Raw genomic sequence first — 22113 nt, 5'->3', positions numbered from 1 at the left:
TGGAAGGATCAGCAGCCAAACAGCCCGAAACACCAACTAACCTGTCTGGGCTAGGTCCACGCACAGGCTTCCAAGACGAACTCACTACAACACTAGGAACCTCACTATGCACTCCTCCAACAGATGACTCGTTGACATGTTCGTGAATGGTCACCGGCGTGGCAGACGTACGAACGTGAGTTGGAAAGGAATCCCGAACACTCGAGATCGAAGGAGAATCCCCCAGTCGAACTCTTGGAAGAACCAGGGATAGGGGCAGGCAAACACTCCTGCTGCACCAACTCTGCGCTCACCACCTTCGACCTCTTGACAGGCACCTTGAGATCCTCACACCGACAAATAGGCCCTGGGGAAGTAGGAGCACTTGCATCATGTGCACATACAGGGGAGGTTGCAACACGCTTGCAATGTGCACGGACAAGGGAGCGATTCGATGCAGAGGACGAAGCAACCACTGCAGATTGCACAAGGGAAGATACACTAAGACTCTTCGAAACACCAACACTCTCAAGAACATGTCTGTGAAGAAAGAGCAGGTCCTTAGCCTTCCAACACTTGATATGCCGGTGTGGCGTAGAAGGGGAAGAAGGAGAGGAAGACAGCACTGGTTTCTTATGCGATCTCTTCGCAGGAAGCGGGGATGATGCAACACGTTTCCTTCCAGTCCTCCCAGCTGAAAAGGCAGCCAAGAGAGTTCAACCTCTTAAGCACTGCCTGGCATATAACCTCAGACTGATCTGCAAAAGAAGGCTCCGATGGCATGGAAGGGAGATGCAGTGAACTGGGCAGCAGAGATGATGTCATAGCTGAGAGAGGCAGTGAAGAGGAGACAACTGGGAGTGATGTCATTGATGGAAGTAATGTAACAAGTGGCGATGACGTCTTGGCTTTCCCTCGGTCTGAAGGGGAAGCAGATGCCACTGGTAGAGGAATACACTGCGACTGATCCCATGACGTCATCAACAGGGCTGATGCCATGGCTTTCCTCTGACTTGAAGAAGCGGCAACAGTCACTGGCGGAGCAATACAAGATGGCTGACCTTGGCTACCCACGAAGACGAGGCCAGGAGGAGGGGGGATGGCCTGGTCGGCCTGAGGAGGGGGGTAGCGAGCCTCCATAAAGTGCGCTAGCAACCCCTACAAGGACAGGGGACCCCCTAGCCCAAGCGTCTTCCAAATCGCCACCATCTCGGACGCCTCTGACTCTGGAATAAATGAGAATGATTAAAAAGCCTCCCCCTTCCCGCAAATCAAATTAACTCCCGAAGAAGAAGGAGCGACATTACAAAAATTATCCTGGGGGCCTCCCGATACTTCCAGCAATGAAACAGTGGAAGAAAAGAAAGGAGACAGGCATAACGCTACTATGGGGGGTGAATACTGCAGGAGACGGAGCATCAGGAAGAGGCAAAAAACCTTCCCACGAAGGAAGAGTTGAAACCCTCCGATGCTCTCTCTTGCTATAAAATGACTTCCACTGCTCTTTAGACCATGCCCGGCATTCCGTGCAAGGTCTCGTTATAGTACAAAAATTAGAACGGCTACAAGTGATCAGTTGCCGCCGAAGCCAAAATACGAGAACACAGAAAACCTGGAATTCTGGGGCACACGCGTTGACGAGGACGAGAAGGAGCAGAAGAAGCCATAATATCAGCCACACACACACACACTCACACACTAAACACAAACGAAACATGTTATTGTCATGATACAATAAAGTTTGTTCATACTTACCTGGCAGATAGATATATAGCTGTATTCTCCGACGTCCGACAGAATTTTAAAACTCCCGGCACACGCAGTGGGCGGCCAGGTGGTTAGTACCCATTCCCGCCGCTGGGAGGCAGATAACAGGAATCATTCCCATTTTCTATTCAGATTTTTCATACCACTGTCCCCTGAGGGGAGGTGGGTGGGTACTTAATTATATATATCTGCCAGGTAAGTATGAACAAACTTTATTGTATCATGACAATAACATTTTGTTCATGAAACTTACCTGTCATATATATATATAGCTGAATCCCACCATTGGAGGTGGGAAGGGACAGAATAGAATTTTTGATTTTGGCAAACACTCAAGTGCAGATGATTGACATCTTGATTCCTTACCTGTTAGCATAGCTGACTTCTTGATTACTGTCACCGAAGTCTGCTTTTGCTTTACTAGAGTTGCCAACAAGGTAGTGACCTGTGTAGTTGGTGCGCTCTAGATGATCTGTCAACGGGAGCGTGACCACAATGTGACTAGACCATATTGACCATACTGTGAGGGCAACGAAGCTAAAAACCACCACCTGACCTAACCTATCGAAGTTAGTCCCATAACTTCTAGGCTAAAGAAAGGGAAAGCGCCTCAAGCGACCAACCCTTCAACCATAAACCAACACCAAAATTAAAAAGCACACCTACCCCTTTTCTATAGGATAGGATTTGTGCTGCTCCCTGCCCCCAACAACATTTCTGCGGATATGTATGGTCCTAGCGACTCGCAGTTCTCATATGCCGTCTTCACATCCCGCAGGTAATGTGAAGCAAACACAGAGTTGCTTCGCCAAAAAGTAGCACTAATATTATCATAAGTGCCATATTCTTTTGAAATGCCATTGAAGTTGCAACAGCTCTCACTTCGTGGGCTTTTATTTTCAAAAGTTTCAGATCACCATCCGGGCAGGACGCATGGGCCTCCCTGATGGTGCTTCGTAAAAAGAATGCCAGTGCATTCTTCGACATAGGGAAGTCGGGTCTCTTAACAGAGCACCATAGATTTTCAGAAGGACCCCGACAATCTTTGGTCTTTTGCAAATAAATTTGAGAGCCCCTGACAGGGCACAGGACTCTCTCTGGCTCTTGTCCGATGAATTCTGCTAACCCCTTGATTTCAAAGGTTTTTGGCCAGGGGTTAGATGGGTTCTCATTCTTAGCTAAGAAATTAGGATTCAAGGAGCACACTGCACTGTGTCCTCTGAAACCCACATATTTACTAATTGCTTGAATTTCACTAACCCTTTTTGCCATAGCCAAAGCAGTTAGGAAAATCGCCTTTCTAGTAGTGTCTCTTAATGAGGCAGCATGCAGAGGTTCAAAGGGAGCCGACATCAAGAATCTTAGAACTACATCAAGGTTCCATGATGGGACCTTCGGTTGTAGTATTTTAGTTGTCTCAAACGATCTCAAAAGATCGTGAAGGTCTTTATCATTTGTCAGGTCTAATCCTCTGTGACGGAAGACAGCTGACAGCATACTCTTGTATCCTTTTATTGTGGGCACTGCCAGTCTGTCCACATTTCTCAAATGCAAGAGAAACTCAGCGATTTGGTTCACAGAGGTCGTGGAGGAGGAAATACCTTTCTTCCTACACCATCTCCTGAAGACAGCCCACTTCGACTGATAAACTGCTCGAGAGGAAGCTCTTCTCGCATTGGCAATAGCCTCTGCCACTGGTCTTGAAAAACCTCTCGCTCTGGCCAACTTCTTGATAGTCTGAACGCAGTCAGACTCAGAGCGGAAAGGTTTCCGTGGTACCTCTCGAAGTGGGGCTGTTTGAGAAGATCTACTCTCTCTGGCAGGGTTCTCGGGAAGTCTACCAGAAGAGACATGACCTCCGTGAACCAATCGCTTGAGGGCCAAAAGGGGGCGATCAGAGTCATTCTCGCTCCTGGCGACGCCGCAAACTTCCTTGTTACCTCTCCTAAGAGTTTGAACAGGGGAAAGGCGTAAACGTCCATCCCCGTCCAGTCCCATAGGATGGCATCTACCGCTATTGCTTCTGGGTCGAGAACTGGAGAGCAATAAATCGGAAGCCTCTTCGTTTTCGAGTTGCAAGAGGTCGACTAGCGGCCGTCCCCACAACTTCCATAGCTCTTGACAAACCTCTAGATGTAGGGTCCATTCTGTGGGAAGCATCTGATGTTGATGGCTTAAAAGATCCGGTCGAACATTTTGTATTCCTGAAATGAACCTTGTTAGGATCACTATGTTTCGAGCTTTCGCCCATAGAAGGATGTCTCTCGCTATCATGAACAGTGATCGAGAGTGTGTCCCCCCCCTGCTTTTTTATGTAAGCGAGAGCTGTAGTGTTGTCCGAGTTGATCTGGACAACTCGGCCCACCAATCGTTCTTCGAAGAATTGAAGAGCCAACCGAATGGCCTCCAACTCTTTTAAGTTTATGTGCCACGACCTCTGTTCCCCTCTCCAGAGGCCTGACACTTCCTCCTTGCCTAGTGTCGCTCCCCAGCCCACCATGGAGGCGTCTGAGAACAACACTAGGTCGGGGCTCAAAAGGTTGAGGGACATTCCTTCCGAAAGTTTGATCGGATCTTGCCACCACTTCAGTTGATCCTTGACCGCTTTTGAGATAATCAAAGTCGAGTCTAGATTCTTTTTGTCTTTCCAGTTTTCTGCCATAAAAAACTAGAGTGGCCTGAGGTGCAACCTCCCCAGGGAAACAAACTTCTCCAGTGAAGAAATGGTTCCCAGCAGACTCATCCATTCCTTCGCCGAGCATGCTTTCCCTAGAAGGCTGACCACTTTCTCTAAGCATTTCTGCCGACGTTCCTTTGATGGAAAAGCTTGAAAAGCCGCTGAATCCATCTGAATCCCCAGATACACGATGGACTGCGTGGGGATCAGATGGGACTTCTCGTAATTGACTATAAGGCCCAGGGCCTTCGTCAGCTGCAATGTCGTCTGAAGGTCCTCCAGGCACCTTGACTTCGAAGACGACTTGATTAGCCAGTCGTCCAGGTAAAGCGAGACTCTTATCTTCGATAGGTGAAGCCATTTCGCTACATTCCGCATAAGGAAAGTAAAAACTATCGGCGCCGTACTCAGACCGAAGCAAAGAGCCCTGAACTGGAAGACCTGCCCTTTTAAGACGAACCTCAGGAACTTCCTTGATTGAGGATGGATCGGGACGTGGAAATAAGCGTCTTGTAGGTCCAATGACACCATCCAATCCCCTGGTCTCAAGGCCCCTAGCACAGACTGAGAAGTTTCCATCCAATGAATTTTTCTTTCTTTACAAAATGTTCAGTCTGCTGACGTCTAGGACAGGTCTCCATCCCCCAGACTGCTTCGGAACCAGGAATAACCTGTTGTAGAAGCCTGGGGAATCCAGCATTAGGACTTCTTCTACGGCCTTCTTTTCCAACATTTGATCTAGAAGGTCGAGTAAGATCTGTTGCTTCTCTGACTGGTATGCGGGCGACAGGTCTATCGGCTTCGTGCTCAAAGGAGGCGCAGAGAGGAAAGGGATCTTGTATCCTCTCTCGATCACATCTAGGGACCAGGTGTCCGCCCCTATCGTCCTCCATCCCTGAGCAAATAAGGTGAGTCTCGCACCTATAGGTGCCTGAAGGGCAGAAATGTCAATTTTTTCCCTTCTTGATAGAAGAGGTCTTACCTCTAAAGGACCCCCTTCCTCTTGAAGAACCTCTAGAGGAAGGTGCTCCACGAAAGGGCTTAAATTTCTTCTTGGGGGCTGGAGCTGTTGAAGTAGAAGCCTGAGGAGTAGGTCGTCTGGAAGACTGAGTCAAGAGGTCCCTTGTTGCTTTCTCTTGCAAGTTTACCGGCAGATCCTTAATCATGGACTGCGGAAATAGGTGTGTAGAGAAGGGGGCGAATAATAATTCCGCTTTCTGAGCAGGAGAAACTGCTTTCGCCGCAAAACTACAATAGACAGCTCTCTTTTTTAGCAGACCGGTAGCAAAATGAGATGCTAACTCATCAGAGCCATCCCTTACTGCTCTATCCATACAAGCTAATACACTCAAAAGCTCTTCCAACGAAATCGAGTCTTGACTCCTCGATTGTACATCCAAGGCCCCGAGGCACCAATCTAAAAAGTTAAACACTTCTAGCGTCTTAAATAACCCCTTGAGGTGATGATCTGTCTCCGTCATTGTCCAGGAAACCTTAGCCGATGACTTTAATAAGACCTCCTTGGAGCGTCCACCAAATTGGCGAAATCTCCTTGAGAAGAAGACGGTGCTTTCAATCCTGCCTCTTCTCCTGTTTTGTACCAGATCCCCGCTCTCCCTTTCAGTCTAGATGGAGGAAGTGCAAACGAAGTCTTCCCTTTAACCTTCCTTGAATCCATCCAATCCTGGATTCTCTTAAACGCTCTCTTCGCAGAGAGCGAAGTGGCCATTTTAACGAAGCCAGGAGCCTTCCTGGCCTTCGTGAGGCAATTGTGAAGGGGGAGAGCAAGGAACTGGCGCTTGAAAATTGTCTGGAAACAAGTTCTTAAGTAGATTCGTCAAAGTCTTATAGTCTGAGGCCGCTGACGCATTTGGTTCGTCATCATCCGTAGGGCACAGATCACTAGAAGAATCCTTCTCTCGGTCATCAGTCTCCTTCAAAGATCTCGATGACAACAATCCCTGAGGCCCCGTTCGCAAGAGGGTGCCTCTAAATGTAGAAGAGTTTGAAGTAACCACTCTCTGTTTCTTTATCTTCGACACTTTAACATTTGAAGTATCCTGACGCTTCGGACTCAAATATTCTTCCAAGACGTCTTGTTGAGCCTCTTGACAAGCGTCCCGAAATGTAAGACGCCGCGCGTTCTGAGAAGCGTCCTGCTGAGCGTCCTTACGAGCGTCCTGATGTGTAGGACGCCGTGCGTCCTGAACAGCGTCAGCTCGAGCATCCTGGCAAGCGTCCCGATGTATAAGACGCCGCACGTCTTGAAAAGCATCTTCTCGAGCATCCTGACAAGCGCTTCGCTGCTTAAGGCGCCGAGCGTCCAAAGAATCGTCTTCCTGAGCGTCCTGAAGCTGATTATCATCTTGAGCGTTCTCGGCCTCTTGACAAAGACGCCAGCCGCCTGTGCGACAACTCACGTCTTTGTCAAATTCGTCTCTCCTAGACGCCCTTTCATGAGGAACGTAATCACGTTCTCTAATGCGTCGGCTACTAGGAGGAGACTCAAAGGCCGAAAAACGCGGAGAAGGAGCCGGGGACTGTCTATTCCTCTTAACAGGCAGCCACCGATCCTTCCTCCGATGACTAGGTTCTGCCTCCTTTTTCTCAAAATAGGAAGCTAACTGTTTCTGCATTTCCAAAAGCATTTTCCTATTTGGGGAAAGTTCTCGATCAGGAGAAGGACTCATCCTATGCGAGGAAGATGGTCGAGGGGGATGCCCTTTCCTTCAACTCAGGAACATACTGAGAGCGACTTGGACGCTCGAACGAGTCCTCCCCTGATGAAGTCTTGTTCCTTTTCTGTGGCGGAAAAGCTTCAAAATCTTCAGGTGATGAATCTACGCACTGATCCGAAAGACGTGAAGCGTCCTCTTCTCTGAAACCTCTCTTAAGAGGGCGACAAGGGCGACGGTCGCCTGTGCGACACCTTGCGCCCCTGCCGCTCTCCCTATAAAAGGTCTTCCGAGAGTCCCAACCTCGGAGAGGAGAGGAAGCCTCGGAAGAAGAGAAGCACTCTTCAAGTATTCGCGTCCGTGCACGAACACTGGCAGCCTGAGATTCGTCCTCAGTTTCTGCCGAAGGGACGTCAGAACGGTCATTAGATCCCGTAACCCTCCTTCGGCTTTCGGCTTGCCCTCTCCCTAAGGCCTGGGAGTCCGGCAGGGGCCTAGGCCTAGAGGCATTATGGGACCGATCTGACGCCCCCTCTACAACACTAGATGCACTAACACTTTTATTGCAATTATTCACATTTGATTGTAGAGCCATCACTTTCGATTCCAAGGCACAAATCGACTCCATAATCGTAGATAATACGCTTCCTTCTGCTGACACTTCCTGATTGTTCGGAGGCAAAACAACAGGATTAGGTTGAATTACATCTACAGGAGGGTTTAATGGAGATACAACTCTACCCTGACTTCTATTCAGAGAAGCACTTCTAGAGGAAGACCTCCTGATTCTATCACGCTCAAGCTTTCTCACGTAAGAATCATATGCCTTCCATTCAATTTCAGTCAATTGCTCACACTCGATGCATCTATCATTCAACATACATACATGACTCCGACATTTCGAACACACCGAATGAGGGTCTACCGAAGCTTTCGGCAACCTCACCTTACATTCCTGTACCTTACACACCCTGAAGCTAGCAGAGCTAGATCCAGACATTGTAATCAAAGAAAAGTCAAAGCCAAAATCCAAATCAAATCCACTATCACGTATGCCAAGCCAACAATGCCAAATCAAAACCAAAAGTCAATCAGAATACTCAAGTTAGCACAAGAAGTTTCAAAATCCTAGGCGGAGGTCTGTAAACAGTTGTTTACCGACCGGCGACAGAGAAAAATCTGAATAGAAAATGGGAATGATTCCTGTTATCCGCCTCCCAGCGGCGGGAATGGGTACTAACCACCTGGCCGCCCACTGCGTGTGCCGGGAGTTTTGAAATTCTGTCGGACGTCGGAGAATACAGCTATATATATATCTGACAGGTAAGTTTCATGAACAAAAGGTAATGTACCGGGTAAAGGCCGAGAGAGGTCAACCACGACTCTCGCCCAGGCGGTTAAAGAAAAGACTGAAGGGTGGCGTAAGTGAGTGGTCCTTGACCACTCTTCACCTGATCTACGCATGCGTTGCCAGATATCACAAGATTCCTTGCTTTCAGCTGCTTTTTAACTGGATCCAGCTAGGCTCTAGAAATGATCCTATGTTTAAGACCGAAGGTTTGTTCGCGTATGAACAATATTAAATTGTCATTAACATTCCTGAGAGATTAAAATGATAAACTCTCACTCTCTTTTTCTTGCCTGGCACAAGATATGTCATAGTGGTAACATCCTATCTCTCTCTGTTTTGGCCGGAAGGGTTAGAAGTACATATGTATAAATTTCTAAACGTACGTATACGAATGTTTAAGATGACTTCGAAGTTATATTAATAATATAATTTCAAAGATTAATCCAATGTGGAATTTATTTCTGGTGATTAGAAATTCATTTCTTGGTATGTGGTTTGGATCCCACAATAAGATGTAGGTCCCATTGCTAGGTAACCAATTGGTTCCTAGCCACATAAAAATATCTAATCCTTCGGGCTAGCCCTAGGAGAGCTGTTAATTAGGCTCAGTGGTCTAGTTAGACTAAGATATACCTTTTCAAAACTTAATACTGTAGTAATAGGATAAAAATTTAAGGTATATTTTATGTAGGATGTTACTTAAGGTATACTATATACATTTGGTATTTGAACTTTCAAGACAGACAGTTATAAGCATTTTTAGAGGGTGTTTTAAGTATTCATGGAAGTACGTATTCATGGATTTTAACTATTTGCTGGGGGGGGGGGGGGGGGGGGTCTTCTGATATGCATCCCTTGTGAATACGGAGGTCCACTATACACAGTTTTTTTATGTTCATATTTTTACACAAAATAATGCTTAATCTGAGTATTTACTTAACTTTATGCTTTACAAGGCCTCATCTCTTACCTCCTCGTCCATTGGCGGTTGGATCTCCTGTCTGGGCAATGAAGTTCCGTTCTACACTGAACAAGAGATTCAAGTTGTAATACTTCATCTTGCAGAGCTTCAAGAAGTTCATACAAGCTAGAAACAAAAACAAAATAAAATTAATTTATGTATCCTGGGTAATTTCAGAAATTTCAAATAACTTCTGACACTGAGCCAAATGCTTCTTTGTAATCTAAGGTTTAAAAATCCAAGAGTCATTAGTTTGTGAAATCACAGTTTTTTAAAGTAAACTGTATTTCTCCTAACTATACAAACCTGAGGCTCTTTACTATAGGAATTACTTATGGTGAAGCTGGACACGACTGCTGAAATCTTAAACAAGGCAGTTCGGTAGTTGACTACTGGTCCGGTCTTTGGGATGGGAGTCCCTTCTGACCTAATGTAAACATTCCAATTTGCTTTTGGCCCAGGTAGCAGATTGGGGGTGGCATGAGGTGGGCAATTAAGAGTAAAGAACCTCAGGTTTGTATAGTTTGGAAAAATAAAATTTTCTTTCAAAAATTGTGATTTGTTCCTACACAATATACACACCTTCAGTCCTTTACTATAGGAAAACTCAATGATTGGTGGGTGGAATCTGAGTGAGCCTCTAGAGGAAGGAAATCCAGCCACTGGCAACTGACAGGAGTTAGGAACTGCGAGATCAGAGTCAGTCTTCTGGGTTTACTCATAAGGGGGAGGCTGAATCCCCCTTATGAGATAGCAAAGAACCATAAAATCGGAGACAATAAGGCAAATACCGGCAATGGGTTTGTCTTATGTCAAAGCTCTCTTTCCTGTCTTGTAAAGGGAAGAGGAGGATATTTGCTTCTATTAACTATACTCTGTTTTTTTTCATCTGTCCATCCGCCTGTGGTGTTTATGTATGGTAACACTGCGTCCCGGGCTTTAGATAGTTACTTACATTCAGCTTACATTCAACGATTATAATAATATCCTATTTCGAATATTAACGGTGTAATTCGCATACAGTATATTATTAAAACACTTTTCAGTTGCAAATGTACGTACACCCAGATATCCTTTTATTTACCTAAAACTTACACATAGCGTAACTATCTAAAGCCCGGGACTCAGTGTTACCATACAAAAACACTGCAGGTGGATAGACAGATGAAAAAAAAACAGAGTATAGTCAAAGGAAATAGAAAGGATACTCTAAGGAGTGTCTTTCCTGCATCGGCCACCCAGTCCATCATGTATCGGTCCGTGTTCTCTCTTCCCGCAGGGAAAGAATAGGATGAAAGAGATGAAAGGAGAGGCAGTCACTCTGCAGTCATGCTCATTCATACCAATACAATAAGCTACACAACTTGTTGAGCAACAAACTGGTACCAAGGAAAATGTGTCTAAGGACCTGTGGGAAATATCCTGAAGGTAGTGAGAGATGAAAGTGGTTTGGCATGCCCAGGCCCCTACCTTCAAAACCTGATAAACCAACAAGTTCTTACAGAATGCGAGGGACAGGGCAATGACCCTGACCTCATGAGTCATAGACAAAGTGTACCAGTGTTGTCTACGCCAGCAGCAGAGTACACCTTACTGTTTGTCTCACGAAGCCAGAAATACACAGTGTTCTTGGACACCTCTTTCTTGAAACCTCTGGTGCTAATGAAGAGTTGTCGAAACTCAGGCCAGAGATGTAGAATTCTTGTTAAATAGCGCCTTAGCACTCCAACGAAGTCACTCAGGGAGGGGATGGTAAGACTTGAATCTGGCGTCAGGGACTGATGGATTCTGAGTCTTCACTACAAAATCCGGACGAAATTGAGCGTAACCAGTCCCATCCCCTTGAGTGTTTAACATCAAAAGAAAGACCATGAAGTTTGCCAACTCTCTCTGCCAATGCCAGGGCTAGTAGAAAGACAGTCTTGAGAGTCAGATCCCTGTCTGATGACTCTCGAAAGACTCATACAGAGCACGAGTCAAGCTCTGCAAACATGAGGGTCACATCCCATGCTGGAGGCCTGAGATCCCTGGGTGGGCAAGACCTCTCCAAGCTCCTCATGAGCAAAGATACCTTGATGGAAGAGGAGATATCGATACCCTTCAGCCTCGAGACTAGAACTAATGTGGCCCTACAGCCTTTCATAGCTGAAACGAAGAGGAGCTTTTCTTGGTGAAGGAAGACATGGAAGTTCCGAAACAGTCTATGACACCAAACACAGAAGACGGCCCACTTTCCCTGGTATAATGCTGTACAGGACTATATGTGGTATTCTGCCCTCTCTGTTGCTGCTTGGTGAGAAAAGCTTCTCACTCACAAGAGATGGTGGATACCCTCCAATTGTGAAGACACAGGGAAGGCACTGCCTGATGGTACTTTCTACATGCGGTCAACACAGATGGTCGTGCCACGGCAGAATCTCTCTTGGTGCCTCGGACAGAAGGGCCAGAAGGTTGGAATAGGCCATTTGGGTGTCACCAGAATCATCCAAAGTTTCGAGGTGGTCAACACACTGTTGATCACCAAGCGAATCATGCAAAACAGGGGAAAGGTGACTATCATGACCTGCCAGAGCTGAGCAGGCTATTCATGTTAAGACAGGAACCGCCTCACTACCTCCCTGAACCTGCGGATACAAGCTTCCAAGGGGAAGACGCTTGCTGCTACCATGTCTATCAGCATGCCCAGGTACACTGTCCTATGCTTGGGCTTGAGATCAGACTTCTCATGATGATTTATCAGGATCCGTAGATCCCAGCAAAACTCGGAGTCGATCCCTATCCTGTAGCAACTGCTGTGAATGTGCCCAAGCTGAGACCAGGTTGAACACTCTTGTGAACACCTGGGGAGCAGTTGAGAGCCCAAAACAGAGTGCCCTAAATTGGTAGACCATCTCTCCGGGGACGAAGCGGAGGTACTTATGGGAGGATTTGTGGATGGGTATCTGGAAATATGCATCCTTCAAGTCCACTGTAAGCATGAAGTCGTTCTCCCTGATAGAAGCAAGCACTGCCGTGTTGTCTCCATCTTGAACCAAGTCTGGTGAACAAATCAGTTCAGGGAAGAAAGTTCTATGACCGTCTCCATCCCCCCCAAGGTCTTCTCTATGAGAAAGACCCAGCTGTAGAATTCTGGGGACCTGTCCGACACAACTTCTACAGCGCCTTTGCTCAGCATCTTCTTGACTTCTTTCACTAGGGTCTGGTGCATCAGCGACCCTATTACGTACAAAGGAAGCCAGACCTGGTGGTTGGTAAAGAGTGGCAGAGACTCGAAGGGGAATATATATCCCTCCTGAAGGACATCCACAACCCAGGTCTTTGCTCCATGTCACTGCCAAGTCGCCCAATGGCTCGACAGGCAACCTCCACCAGTGGCAGCAGATGGAGGGGAACACCGACCCTAGTGTTTCCCCTTCTTACCTTTAACCCCCTTTCCTGAAGGCAAAGAGGGCTGAAATGGCTGTGATGTTGCTCCCTTGAAAGACAAAGAAGAAGGCTGGGTAGTTCCCCATTTCCCTTAGAAGTGCTTGTCTTCTTCGGGGCCGAGGTCTTTGCCACTGCCTGGTGGACAAGCTGGTCTTTGATATCATCCCTGCACTTGTCTACCACAGCATCCACCTATTCTCTGTTGAAGAGTGGAACCCACCAGCAGTCTGTTGTGCATAGCCAGTACTAACTCTGGGCTACAGGACCTTGTAACTCGAGAGAGGACAGCGTCGTGTCTCTTGAGCACTAGGTTTGCCCACAGGTTTGCCATCTGGTGGGCCAGGCAGGAAATAGCCTGACCCCCAAGACAGGCACAGTCTCCCGAAAACCAAGTCTTCCCTTGGGATGATGGCCCACTGTGAAGGACGACAGGTCTAGCCAGGAGACTGCCCAAGGAGTTGCCATTGTGGTACCCTCCAGCATCGCTGCTTCCTGCTGAGATACACTCTTGCTCGTCAGGTGCTGCAGCAGCAGACCGGGACCCAGGTGAACCAGGTCCAGGTCTACCTGTTTAGTTGGTATACGCCTCTCCAAGGGCATATAGAAGCGCCTCTGGTGAGGTAGAGGAGGAGGAAGCAGATTGTCCGAACGATTGGACCTAAGTGAATTTTCTTGTTCAGAGACAAGGCCATTCACCTGTTGAGCAGAAGTCTGGTAAGATTAGTTATGTAGGAAATATATTAGCTAGGAAACTCTACTAGTAGAGTTTTTAGTAGATGAAGGCGAAAGAGAAGTAGAAGAGAAACGCAAACCAGGATGTTTGCGATACGACACTCGTGAAACGCAGAAAAGGGACTGAGTGAGAGACAAAAAAAATTGATGATGCAAACTGTTAGATGTAAACTTTGACCCGGGAGCAATGAATAAAAAGTGGGTGGAACTAGCTTCCGAATGCTCACAGCATACGCCCTGATTTGTTAGATGTCGTCACCAGAACTGGTAAGCGTTAAGGATTACCCAATTATGAAGAAATCCAGGAATCCAGAAGAAGAAGAGGTGGAGCCAGAAATCAGAAATTGGTCCATAGTTCAGTTGGAACAATGGAGAGAATCAGTTAACCCTTAAACGCCGAAGCGGTAAAAAAAAAAATTGTCTCCCGTGTGCCGGAGGTGTTTCAGAGTGAGCGCAGAATCGGAAAAAATATTTTTTTCAAAAAATCACAGCGCGCTTAGTTTTCAAGATTAAGAGTTCATTTTTGGCTCCTTTTTTTGTCATTGGCTGAAGTTTAGTATGCAACCATCAGAAATGAAAAAAATTATCATTATCATTATAAATAAATGCAATATATGATTGCACAAAGACGAAATTTCATATATAATTGTATTCAAATCGCGCTGTGCGCAAAACGGTTAAAGGTAACAAGTTACTTTTTTTTTTTTGTAATGTACACTAATTGCGATAATTTTGGTATATAACACATTGTAAAACGATAAAAGCAACACAGAGAAAATATTATCACAAAATAATGCATGAATTTGTAACGCTCGGACGTAAACAAATATTTTTTTCAAAAATTCACCATAAATCTAAATATTGTACTAGAGACTTCCAATTTCTTTCAAAATGAAGACAAATGATTGAATATTACTATACTGTAAGAGTATTAGCTTACAATTGCAGTTTTCAACCATATCTGACGAGTTAAAGTTGACCGAATGTCGAATTTTTTTATATATATATTTTTTATATGCAATTATTTCGGAAATAAGAAAAGCTACAACCTTCAAATATTTTTCGTTTATTCTACATGAAATTGCGCATATTTTCATATATCAAACTCTATGAAAGGCCTAATATGAAATGGAGCAAATATTCCGAGAATGGGACGTACGCATTTCGGAGATTTGTGGTGGAGAATCCGCGCGCGGAGGGAAGGAAAGTTTTTTTTTTTTAAATTCACCATAAATCTAAATATTGTGCTAGAGACTTTGAATTTGTTTCAAGATGAAGATAAATGACTGAATATTACTAGACTGTAATAAGAGTTTTAGCTTACAATGCGTTTTCGACCATGTCGGTAGAGTCAAAGTTGACCAAACGTGGTTTTTTTTTTTTCTATTTATCGTGATTTATATGCAAATATTTTCAAAAATGAGAAAAGCTACAACCTTCAATTATTTTTAGTTGTATTCTACATGAAATTGCGCACATTTTCATATATAAAACTTAATGTAACGGCTAATCTTAAAATGGTGCAAACATTACCACAATCGCACGTATGATTTTTTCGGAAGAGTTACCGCGCGGACATAAAGAAAATTTTATTTTTTTCATAAATTCACCATAAATCAAAATATTGTGCTAGAGACTTCCAATTTGTTGCAAAATGAAGGTAAATGTTTGAATATTACTAGAATATAAGCGTTTTAGCGTACAATTGTGTTTTTCAACCATTTCGGTAGAGTCAAAGTTGACCGAAGGTTGAAAATTTGTCACATCATTTTTTATATGAAAATATTTCAAAATTGATAAAAGCTACAACCATGGGTTGTTTTTAGTTTTTTGTATTGTGCATGAAATTGTGCCACAATTGTCCATATATAAAACTTTATATAACGGCTAATCTTAAAATGGTGCAAACATTACCACAATCGCATGTATGATTCTTTTCGGAAGAGTTACCGCGCGGACGTAAGGAAAAAGTTTTTTCATAAATTCACCATAAATCGAAATATTGTGCTAGAGACTTCCAATTAGTTGCAAAATTAAGGGAAATGATTGAATATTACTAAAATATAAGAGTTTTAGCTTACAATTGTGTTTTTCGACCATTTCGGTAGAGTCAAAGTTGACCGAAGGTTGAAATTTTGGCACTTATCGTTATTTATATGAAAATATCTCAAAACTGATAAAAGCTACAATCATGAGTATTTTTTTGTTTATTCTACATAAAAATGCGCACATTTTCATATATAATACTCCATGTAACAGCTAATTTAAAATGGTACGAAAATTATGTCAGTGACGAAATAATTTCCGAGATGTGTCACAGATACTTTTTAGTGCGGCAAGAAAGAAATTCGCGCTTGCGCGTCTGCGTAACGATTGTAAACAAAACAACACCTTGATCCGTGAACTCCCAGCATCCCCCAAGGCGCGTGATTCAAAAGTTTTCGGCTGGTAGGCCTATAAGTATTTTTCTGCGAATTTTTAAAAAAACTTTTTTGAGTCGACGTATGGTACGTCCATTCGGCATATGGGAGACATTTTGACTCGACGTTTAATACGTCCATTCGGCGTTTAAGGGTTAACTACTCACTTCTGGACACAACTTGTGTCAGTTTAAAGTCTGTTTATCCTGTGGCATTAAGACTTGTGTGATATGAAAGTGAGGTTGTGTGTGTTACAATAATAATTAAGAACAAAAAACGTGGTGTTTAACTTGCCCAGAATTCTAAAGGAAACCAAACTCACATATTTTCTCTATGTGATTTGCCTCCTGAGAGACCAACCGAGAAGATCGAGAATTGGCCAGTATGCAGAAACAGTAGTCCAGAAGAACAGGGAAGTATCAGAAATATTATACGATAACGGAGATAGACTCAATGCTGTGTAAAGAGTACCACCATATAACATATAACAAATAATAACCAAAAATAAAAGGGAGAAAGAACATCGTAACACAAAATAGTGGTAGCGAATATGGGATTCTAAGTGCAAAACACCAACGCGTATAGTGACTAAACACATACACACACCAACACAGTGGAGATATAAAATGCGGAGAAAATATAATATATGTACCGACAGACATATTAATTGAATTATCGCAGAAAAGCAGAGCGCTGAGTGATTAGCGCTATAAGAATGGAACCAACAAACAACAAAATTTCGAAGGCACAAACATTCTACAATTGAAGAAAAGAATTACAGAGTTCAATAACTCAAAGGAAGAAGAAAAGGGGAATTCGTCGAAGCATAATAAAACTATATCTCCTACATTGGGCACCCGCCTAGACTCAACAGTGGAAGTAACCTACTTCGCCCAGCGGTGAAATGCAGTGAGAAGCTATGAAGATTAGTGGACGTCCATAATGGTTTAGTCGTTGCAGAATTCTGCAATCCCCAAGCCAACTCAACAGTTCATATTAGTGGAAAAATGGGAACTTCAAATTCAGCACAGTGGAGCTTCATAACAAACCACTGACTGAATTCCTCAATCAACATAAGAGCGCTAACTATCGTTACTGCAGAGATAGCGCCCAATTCACAAACAGCGCCAACAGTCATCACGAAAGAGAATGGCGGTGACGGCAGCAAAAAATTCACAGGGCAGCGCAGAGGTGTTCGACGGAACCAGAAACCGGAGAAGGAAGAATAAGTTTGAAGTATCCTAATAGATTAATGGCTGATGATAAATTAAAAATGATATCGTTATGATACAATAAAGTTTTATGCATACTTACCTGGCAGGTATATAGTATATAGCTTATCCTCTTGTCGCACTGGCAGAATTTCAAAACTCGTGGCAACCGCTAGTACACTGGTAGTTCAGGTGATTGCCACCCCGTTCCCGTGGCGCTGGTGCTCGGAACCATTCCCATTTTCGTCAGATTTTCTCTGAACCCTGTCTCCTGAGGGGAGGAGGGTAGGAATTTAATTATATATACCTGCCAGGTAAGTATGCATAAAACTTTATTGTATCATAACAATATCATTTTTATGCATGACACTTACCTGGCAGGTATATATATATAGCTGCTTTGCCAGACCTCCCAGAAGTCTAAAAGTCTGGCCCCAACACACGTCTGGAGGATTTCGAACTCATTGCTTTGTTGAGGTTTTTGAACCTCTCTTGGAAGGAACTCTTTTACCTCTAAAGGCTGGTCGGGAAAAAGTCTTACCCCGAAAGGGCTGCTGTGTTGTCCTTGAGTCTTTCGGTGTCTTCTTTATCACCTTTGTCGGCAAATACTTCCTCACTGAAGAAGTCAGTAGGTCTTGGGTAGCCTTCTGAGTAAGGGAAAGCGCGATATCTTTAATAATTTCCGATGGGAAAAGTTGTCCTGAAAGTGGGGAGAACATCAACTCCGACTTTTGCGCATTCGAGACTCCCTTAGCAGCGAACGAGCACAACAGAGACCTTTTCTTCAGCACCGCTGCCGTAAAAAGTGAAGAAAGTTCATTAGCTCCATCCCTCAAGGCTTTGTCCATACAGGACATAATGCTTCTGGGTAAATCCAAACTCGAATGTTCTTCCATCTCTAGGGTACGAGCCAAAGCCCCCAACGACCAATCGAGGAAGTTAAACACTTCAAAATTTCGATAAATGCCCTTCAGCAAATGATCGAACTCAGATGAAGTCCACCACACCTTGGCTGCGTGTAGGGCATGCCTACGGGAGCTGTCCACGATATTAGAAAAGTCCCCCTGGGAGGAGGCAGGAACTCCCAGGCCAAGACTTTCCCCCGTAGCGTACCATACACCAGACTTCGAAGCCAACTTGGCCGGAGGGAAAGCGAATGAAGTCTTCCCCGCTTCTCTCTTCTCCTTCAGCCATTCATTGATTCGTTGAAGGGCTTTCTTAGCTGTGATCAACAGCGTCATTTTCAAGAAAGAAGATTTCTTGGGTGCTTTCGTCTTTGAGAATTGAGACAGAGGAGATAACGGAGCCGACGGTTGAAAATCTCCTTCAAACAAGGAAAGAAGGCACTCAGTTAGCTTCTTGTAATCCGAAGAGGGCGTTTCCACATTCTTGTCCTCTTCCGAAAAAACTAAGTCTTCGTCCCGAGACGAAATATCCTGGAATTCCAGATCCTGATGAAAGTCCAATGAGGGATCCGTTTCCAAAGCTTGCTTGGACAGCGAATGAGAAACTGTCTCATTAGGAAACCCTTCTCCTTCTTGTCGGGAAGAAGAAGGTTCAGTGTGCTGCCGCCTGCGTCCTGCGTCCACTGCAATAGCTGTTTCCACCATGCGTCCATCACTCTTCCTCTTGCGTCCTGCGGTATCGGAGAAACTTCCCTCCTATAGGACACACTGTGTCCTGGCTTGCGAGATAATGCCGCCTGAGAAAGGGGAGGCAGCGGCTTGTCCTGCATCCTCTTGGAGGACTTAACTGGAAGAGAAGCGTCCTTACGTCTAGCCGAAGGTTGATCGGGCCTGTCCCAGGATTTAACCAGGACTGCTAATCTCTCCTGCATATCTCGCAAAACTTCCTTAGTCTCCGCTTCCTGACGGGAATTATGAGGATGAGGCGGAGGAGAACGAGGACGCATAGGGCTGAAATGCAGAGGCGAGCGATCCTGACGTCTACGAAGCGGAGGTTCTCGAAGAGGAGAATAACCGCTCATAGCACGGTTAGCCACATCAAAAGGACGAGAAACCCTCTTCCTCTTGATAGGGATTGCGTCCTCATCTTCCGACGAAAAAATCTCGGGGCTACTCCAACCCTTTTGCTCGTAAACCCTTTCATCCTGGGACGAGGTCGGCATGTACAATCTCTTGAGAGGACGCGATTCTTCCAAAAAGCGTCTATTCCTTCCTGAAGCAGAACTGTCAGAAGAATAAAAGCACTTCCCAGTAACGCCTTTTCTCTGGCGTACTGCTGCAGCCTGGGACGCAACAACAAGACTGCCTGAGGGGACGACTGATCGTGAGCTAACCCCTCTCGCCTCCCTTCGACTGTCGACATGCCTTCTCCCTTGGGTCTGGGAGCTTGACAGAGGTCTAGGTCTAGGAGCACGAGAGGGACGATCAGGCGCCCCCTCCACAACACTGTCACCAACATTAAACACTTCCACTTTATCCGTTAATCGCTTGATCTGATCCCCCATGGAAGCAAGTGCAGCGAACACTTTCACAATTTGCGGATCAGTAGTGTCCTCAGATACAGCAACGGGCGCAGGAGAAACCTGAGGGGAAGGTGCTACTAAATCTACATGTGAATGAGCTGGAGAAGACACAGACATAGATTCATTCAAAGGTTTACCCGAAGATCCAGATCTCTCACTTCTAGACACTGATTTTCTCACCCGATCTTTTTCCAGTCTATCCACATACTTAACAAGAGCCTTCCATTCTTTCTCATTTAGACTCTCACATTCATTGCACCTATTCTCCCACGTACATACAAACTCTCGACACTTCTTACATACAGTATGGGGATCTACCGATAATTTCGGCAGTCTCACTTTACACCCTTCTTTCACACAAACTCTAAACATACTACCTGAATCAGACATACTAACGAAATAACAATTGCGATTGCCAAGCTAACTTTCCAAATACGATACCAATATCCAAACATCGAAAAGTCAGTCAACGAGCAGGAAATTCTATCAGAGAACCTTCAACGATGTTGCCGGTTCGGCTGGCAGAGAAAATCTGACAAAAATGGGAATGGTTCCGAGCACCAGCGCCACGGGAACGGGGTGGCGATCACCTGAACTACCAGTGTACTAGCGGTTATAAGCTATATATATACCTGCCAGGTAAGTGTCATGCATAAAATAGAATTTTCTCACACCGCACTGCAGAATGATAATAGTAATGCTTTTGTAAAGATAGTTAGTATATCATAATCATCTTTTGATATATTTTGTTTTGCTGTAATTTTGTAAGAGAAAATAATTTTTTTTCTTCTTCACGTTGTGTGATAAATCTAGAACTATAAAGATATGTTATTTCAGTTTTATGAATGATTAGCAAAGTGCAGTGGTGTGAATAAAGAATAACAGCATGTACTAATGTTAATGTTTTTCCAGATTGAAGGACTAAAACATTAGATGTAGTAATCATATAAGAAAATTATATAGGCAAGATAGGGACTACATAGTAGGATAAGACTTCTGCCAACATGAACATAATGCAAGTACAACAATACATATATTTTTAAAAATTGTATCTTAGTCCTGCTGTAGTATGAAATGAATAGAAATTTTCATGAAATTATAACCAGGTTACAACGTAGCAGAACTCCAAACTCGGACCATTATAGTCTACGCCCAACCCCTGACCGACTATCGAGACTGAGTAATCAGACAAATTTTCCCACACAATGATCAAGTAGTGAGAGTCCAAAAAGAGTACCGCTTTCAACAGTAGCGAATATACCCATGACTAGTGTAATTGTCTAGAGCCATAATAACAGTACTAACCAATTACTAGTAACTAGGTATTCTAGAATGGCACAGGCTGCTGTAATAACACAGGCTACACGCTTTTGCGGTATGTACTGTAGAAAAGGGTCATCCAGAAAAGAATAAATTAGAATCGTACTCAGTGTCGCAGTGGCTAGCCGACACCGAAAGCCGAATTTCATCTGGTGGAATTACTGATGAGCCCAAGAAAATAGATGAAGCTTTACTCTATGTTAGTTCAGAAAAGGGAGACGCTCATCGGACCCTAAATTCATTCAGGTTCAAGGAAATCAAAACTTTTACAGAATTTAAGAAAGTGTGTTTAGAAAATTGGGAAACTATCACTCAGCAAGATCGATGGTACAACCTCAGTAGTTTTTACACCAGAAGTATGATGGTAATAGTATAGCAAACCTCCATACTAATGTAGAAGATGCCATCCATAACTTAACTGATGACTTAAAGAGAACAGGAGTAAATATTGGCAATAGCAATGATTTTACTGATGATGTAGCAGATTTAGTGAGTTTAAGACAGGTATTAAACTACATTTCCTTTGGTACTGTATATGACGCTATCGGGAAGGAAGATAAAAGAGCTTTTAAGAAACAAGAACCTGATCCCAAGAGTGATAGTCTCGTAGCTTTAAAGTTCTTGCAAAGGGAATTGCGAAAAAGAGAACTGAATCTAACCAAGGAATTTACAGGTTTTGTAAATAATGGAAACACAGGTAGAAATAGGAATAATTTTCAGAGAAGGGCAGATAATGTTCCAGAGAGAGCTAGAAATTTCAACCATAGACAAGGGAAACAAGATCCTAGGAATAATCATAAGAACAGTAATGGTAGATTTTTTCAAGCAAACAGAAATAGTAGATATAGGCCTCAACAGCCCAGGGGAAATCCAAACAATGGTAATCAGACTCAAAGTTCAAACGGGCCAACCCATAGTCAGAGTCCAGGAGATATATTATACTGTAGGCGACCAAGATATTATTCCAATTGTAATAGAACAGGTCACCTAACACAGAAATGTTGGTTTAATAATAATCATACAAACAATAATGCTCAAATGAGTACACCCCAAAATAATAATCAGATGCAGTGACAATTACAGAAAGTAGTACAAAAGAAAGCCTC

At 44.1% G+C, this 22113-nt stretch overlaps 1 protein-coding gene across 1 annotated transcript in view; it reads right to left on the bottom strand.

Moving 5' to 3' along the window:
• LOC135200162 (peptidyl-prolyl cis-trans isomerase sig-7-like) overlaps nucleotides 1-22113 on the bottom strand; it is a 140561-nt gene that overhangs the window by 82085 nt on the left and 36363 nt on the right. The window contains exon 2 of the mRNA XM_064228520.1: nucleotides 9420-9536. Coding sequence (XP_064084590.1) covers nucleotides 9420-9536 — 117 coding nt within the window. The remainder of the gene's footprint in view (nucleotides 1-9419; nucleotides 9537-22113) is intronic.

This window comes from Macrobrachium nipponense, chromosome 26, assembly GCF_015104395.2.
Source record: "Macrobrachium nipponense isolate FS-2020 chromosome 26, ASM1510439v2, whole genome shotgun sequence".
Classification (NCBI taxonomy): Eukaryota; Metazoa; Arthropoda; class Malacostraca; order Decapoda; family Palaemonidae; genus Macrobrachium; species Macrobrachium nipponense.
This window is presented reverse-complemented; position numbering and strand designations above follow the sequence as displayed.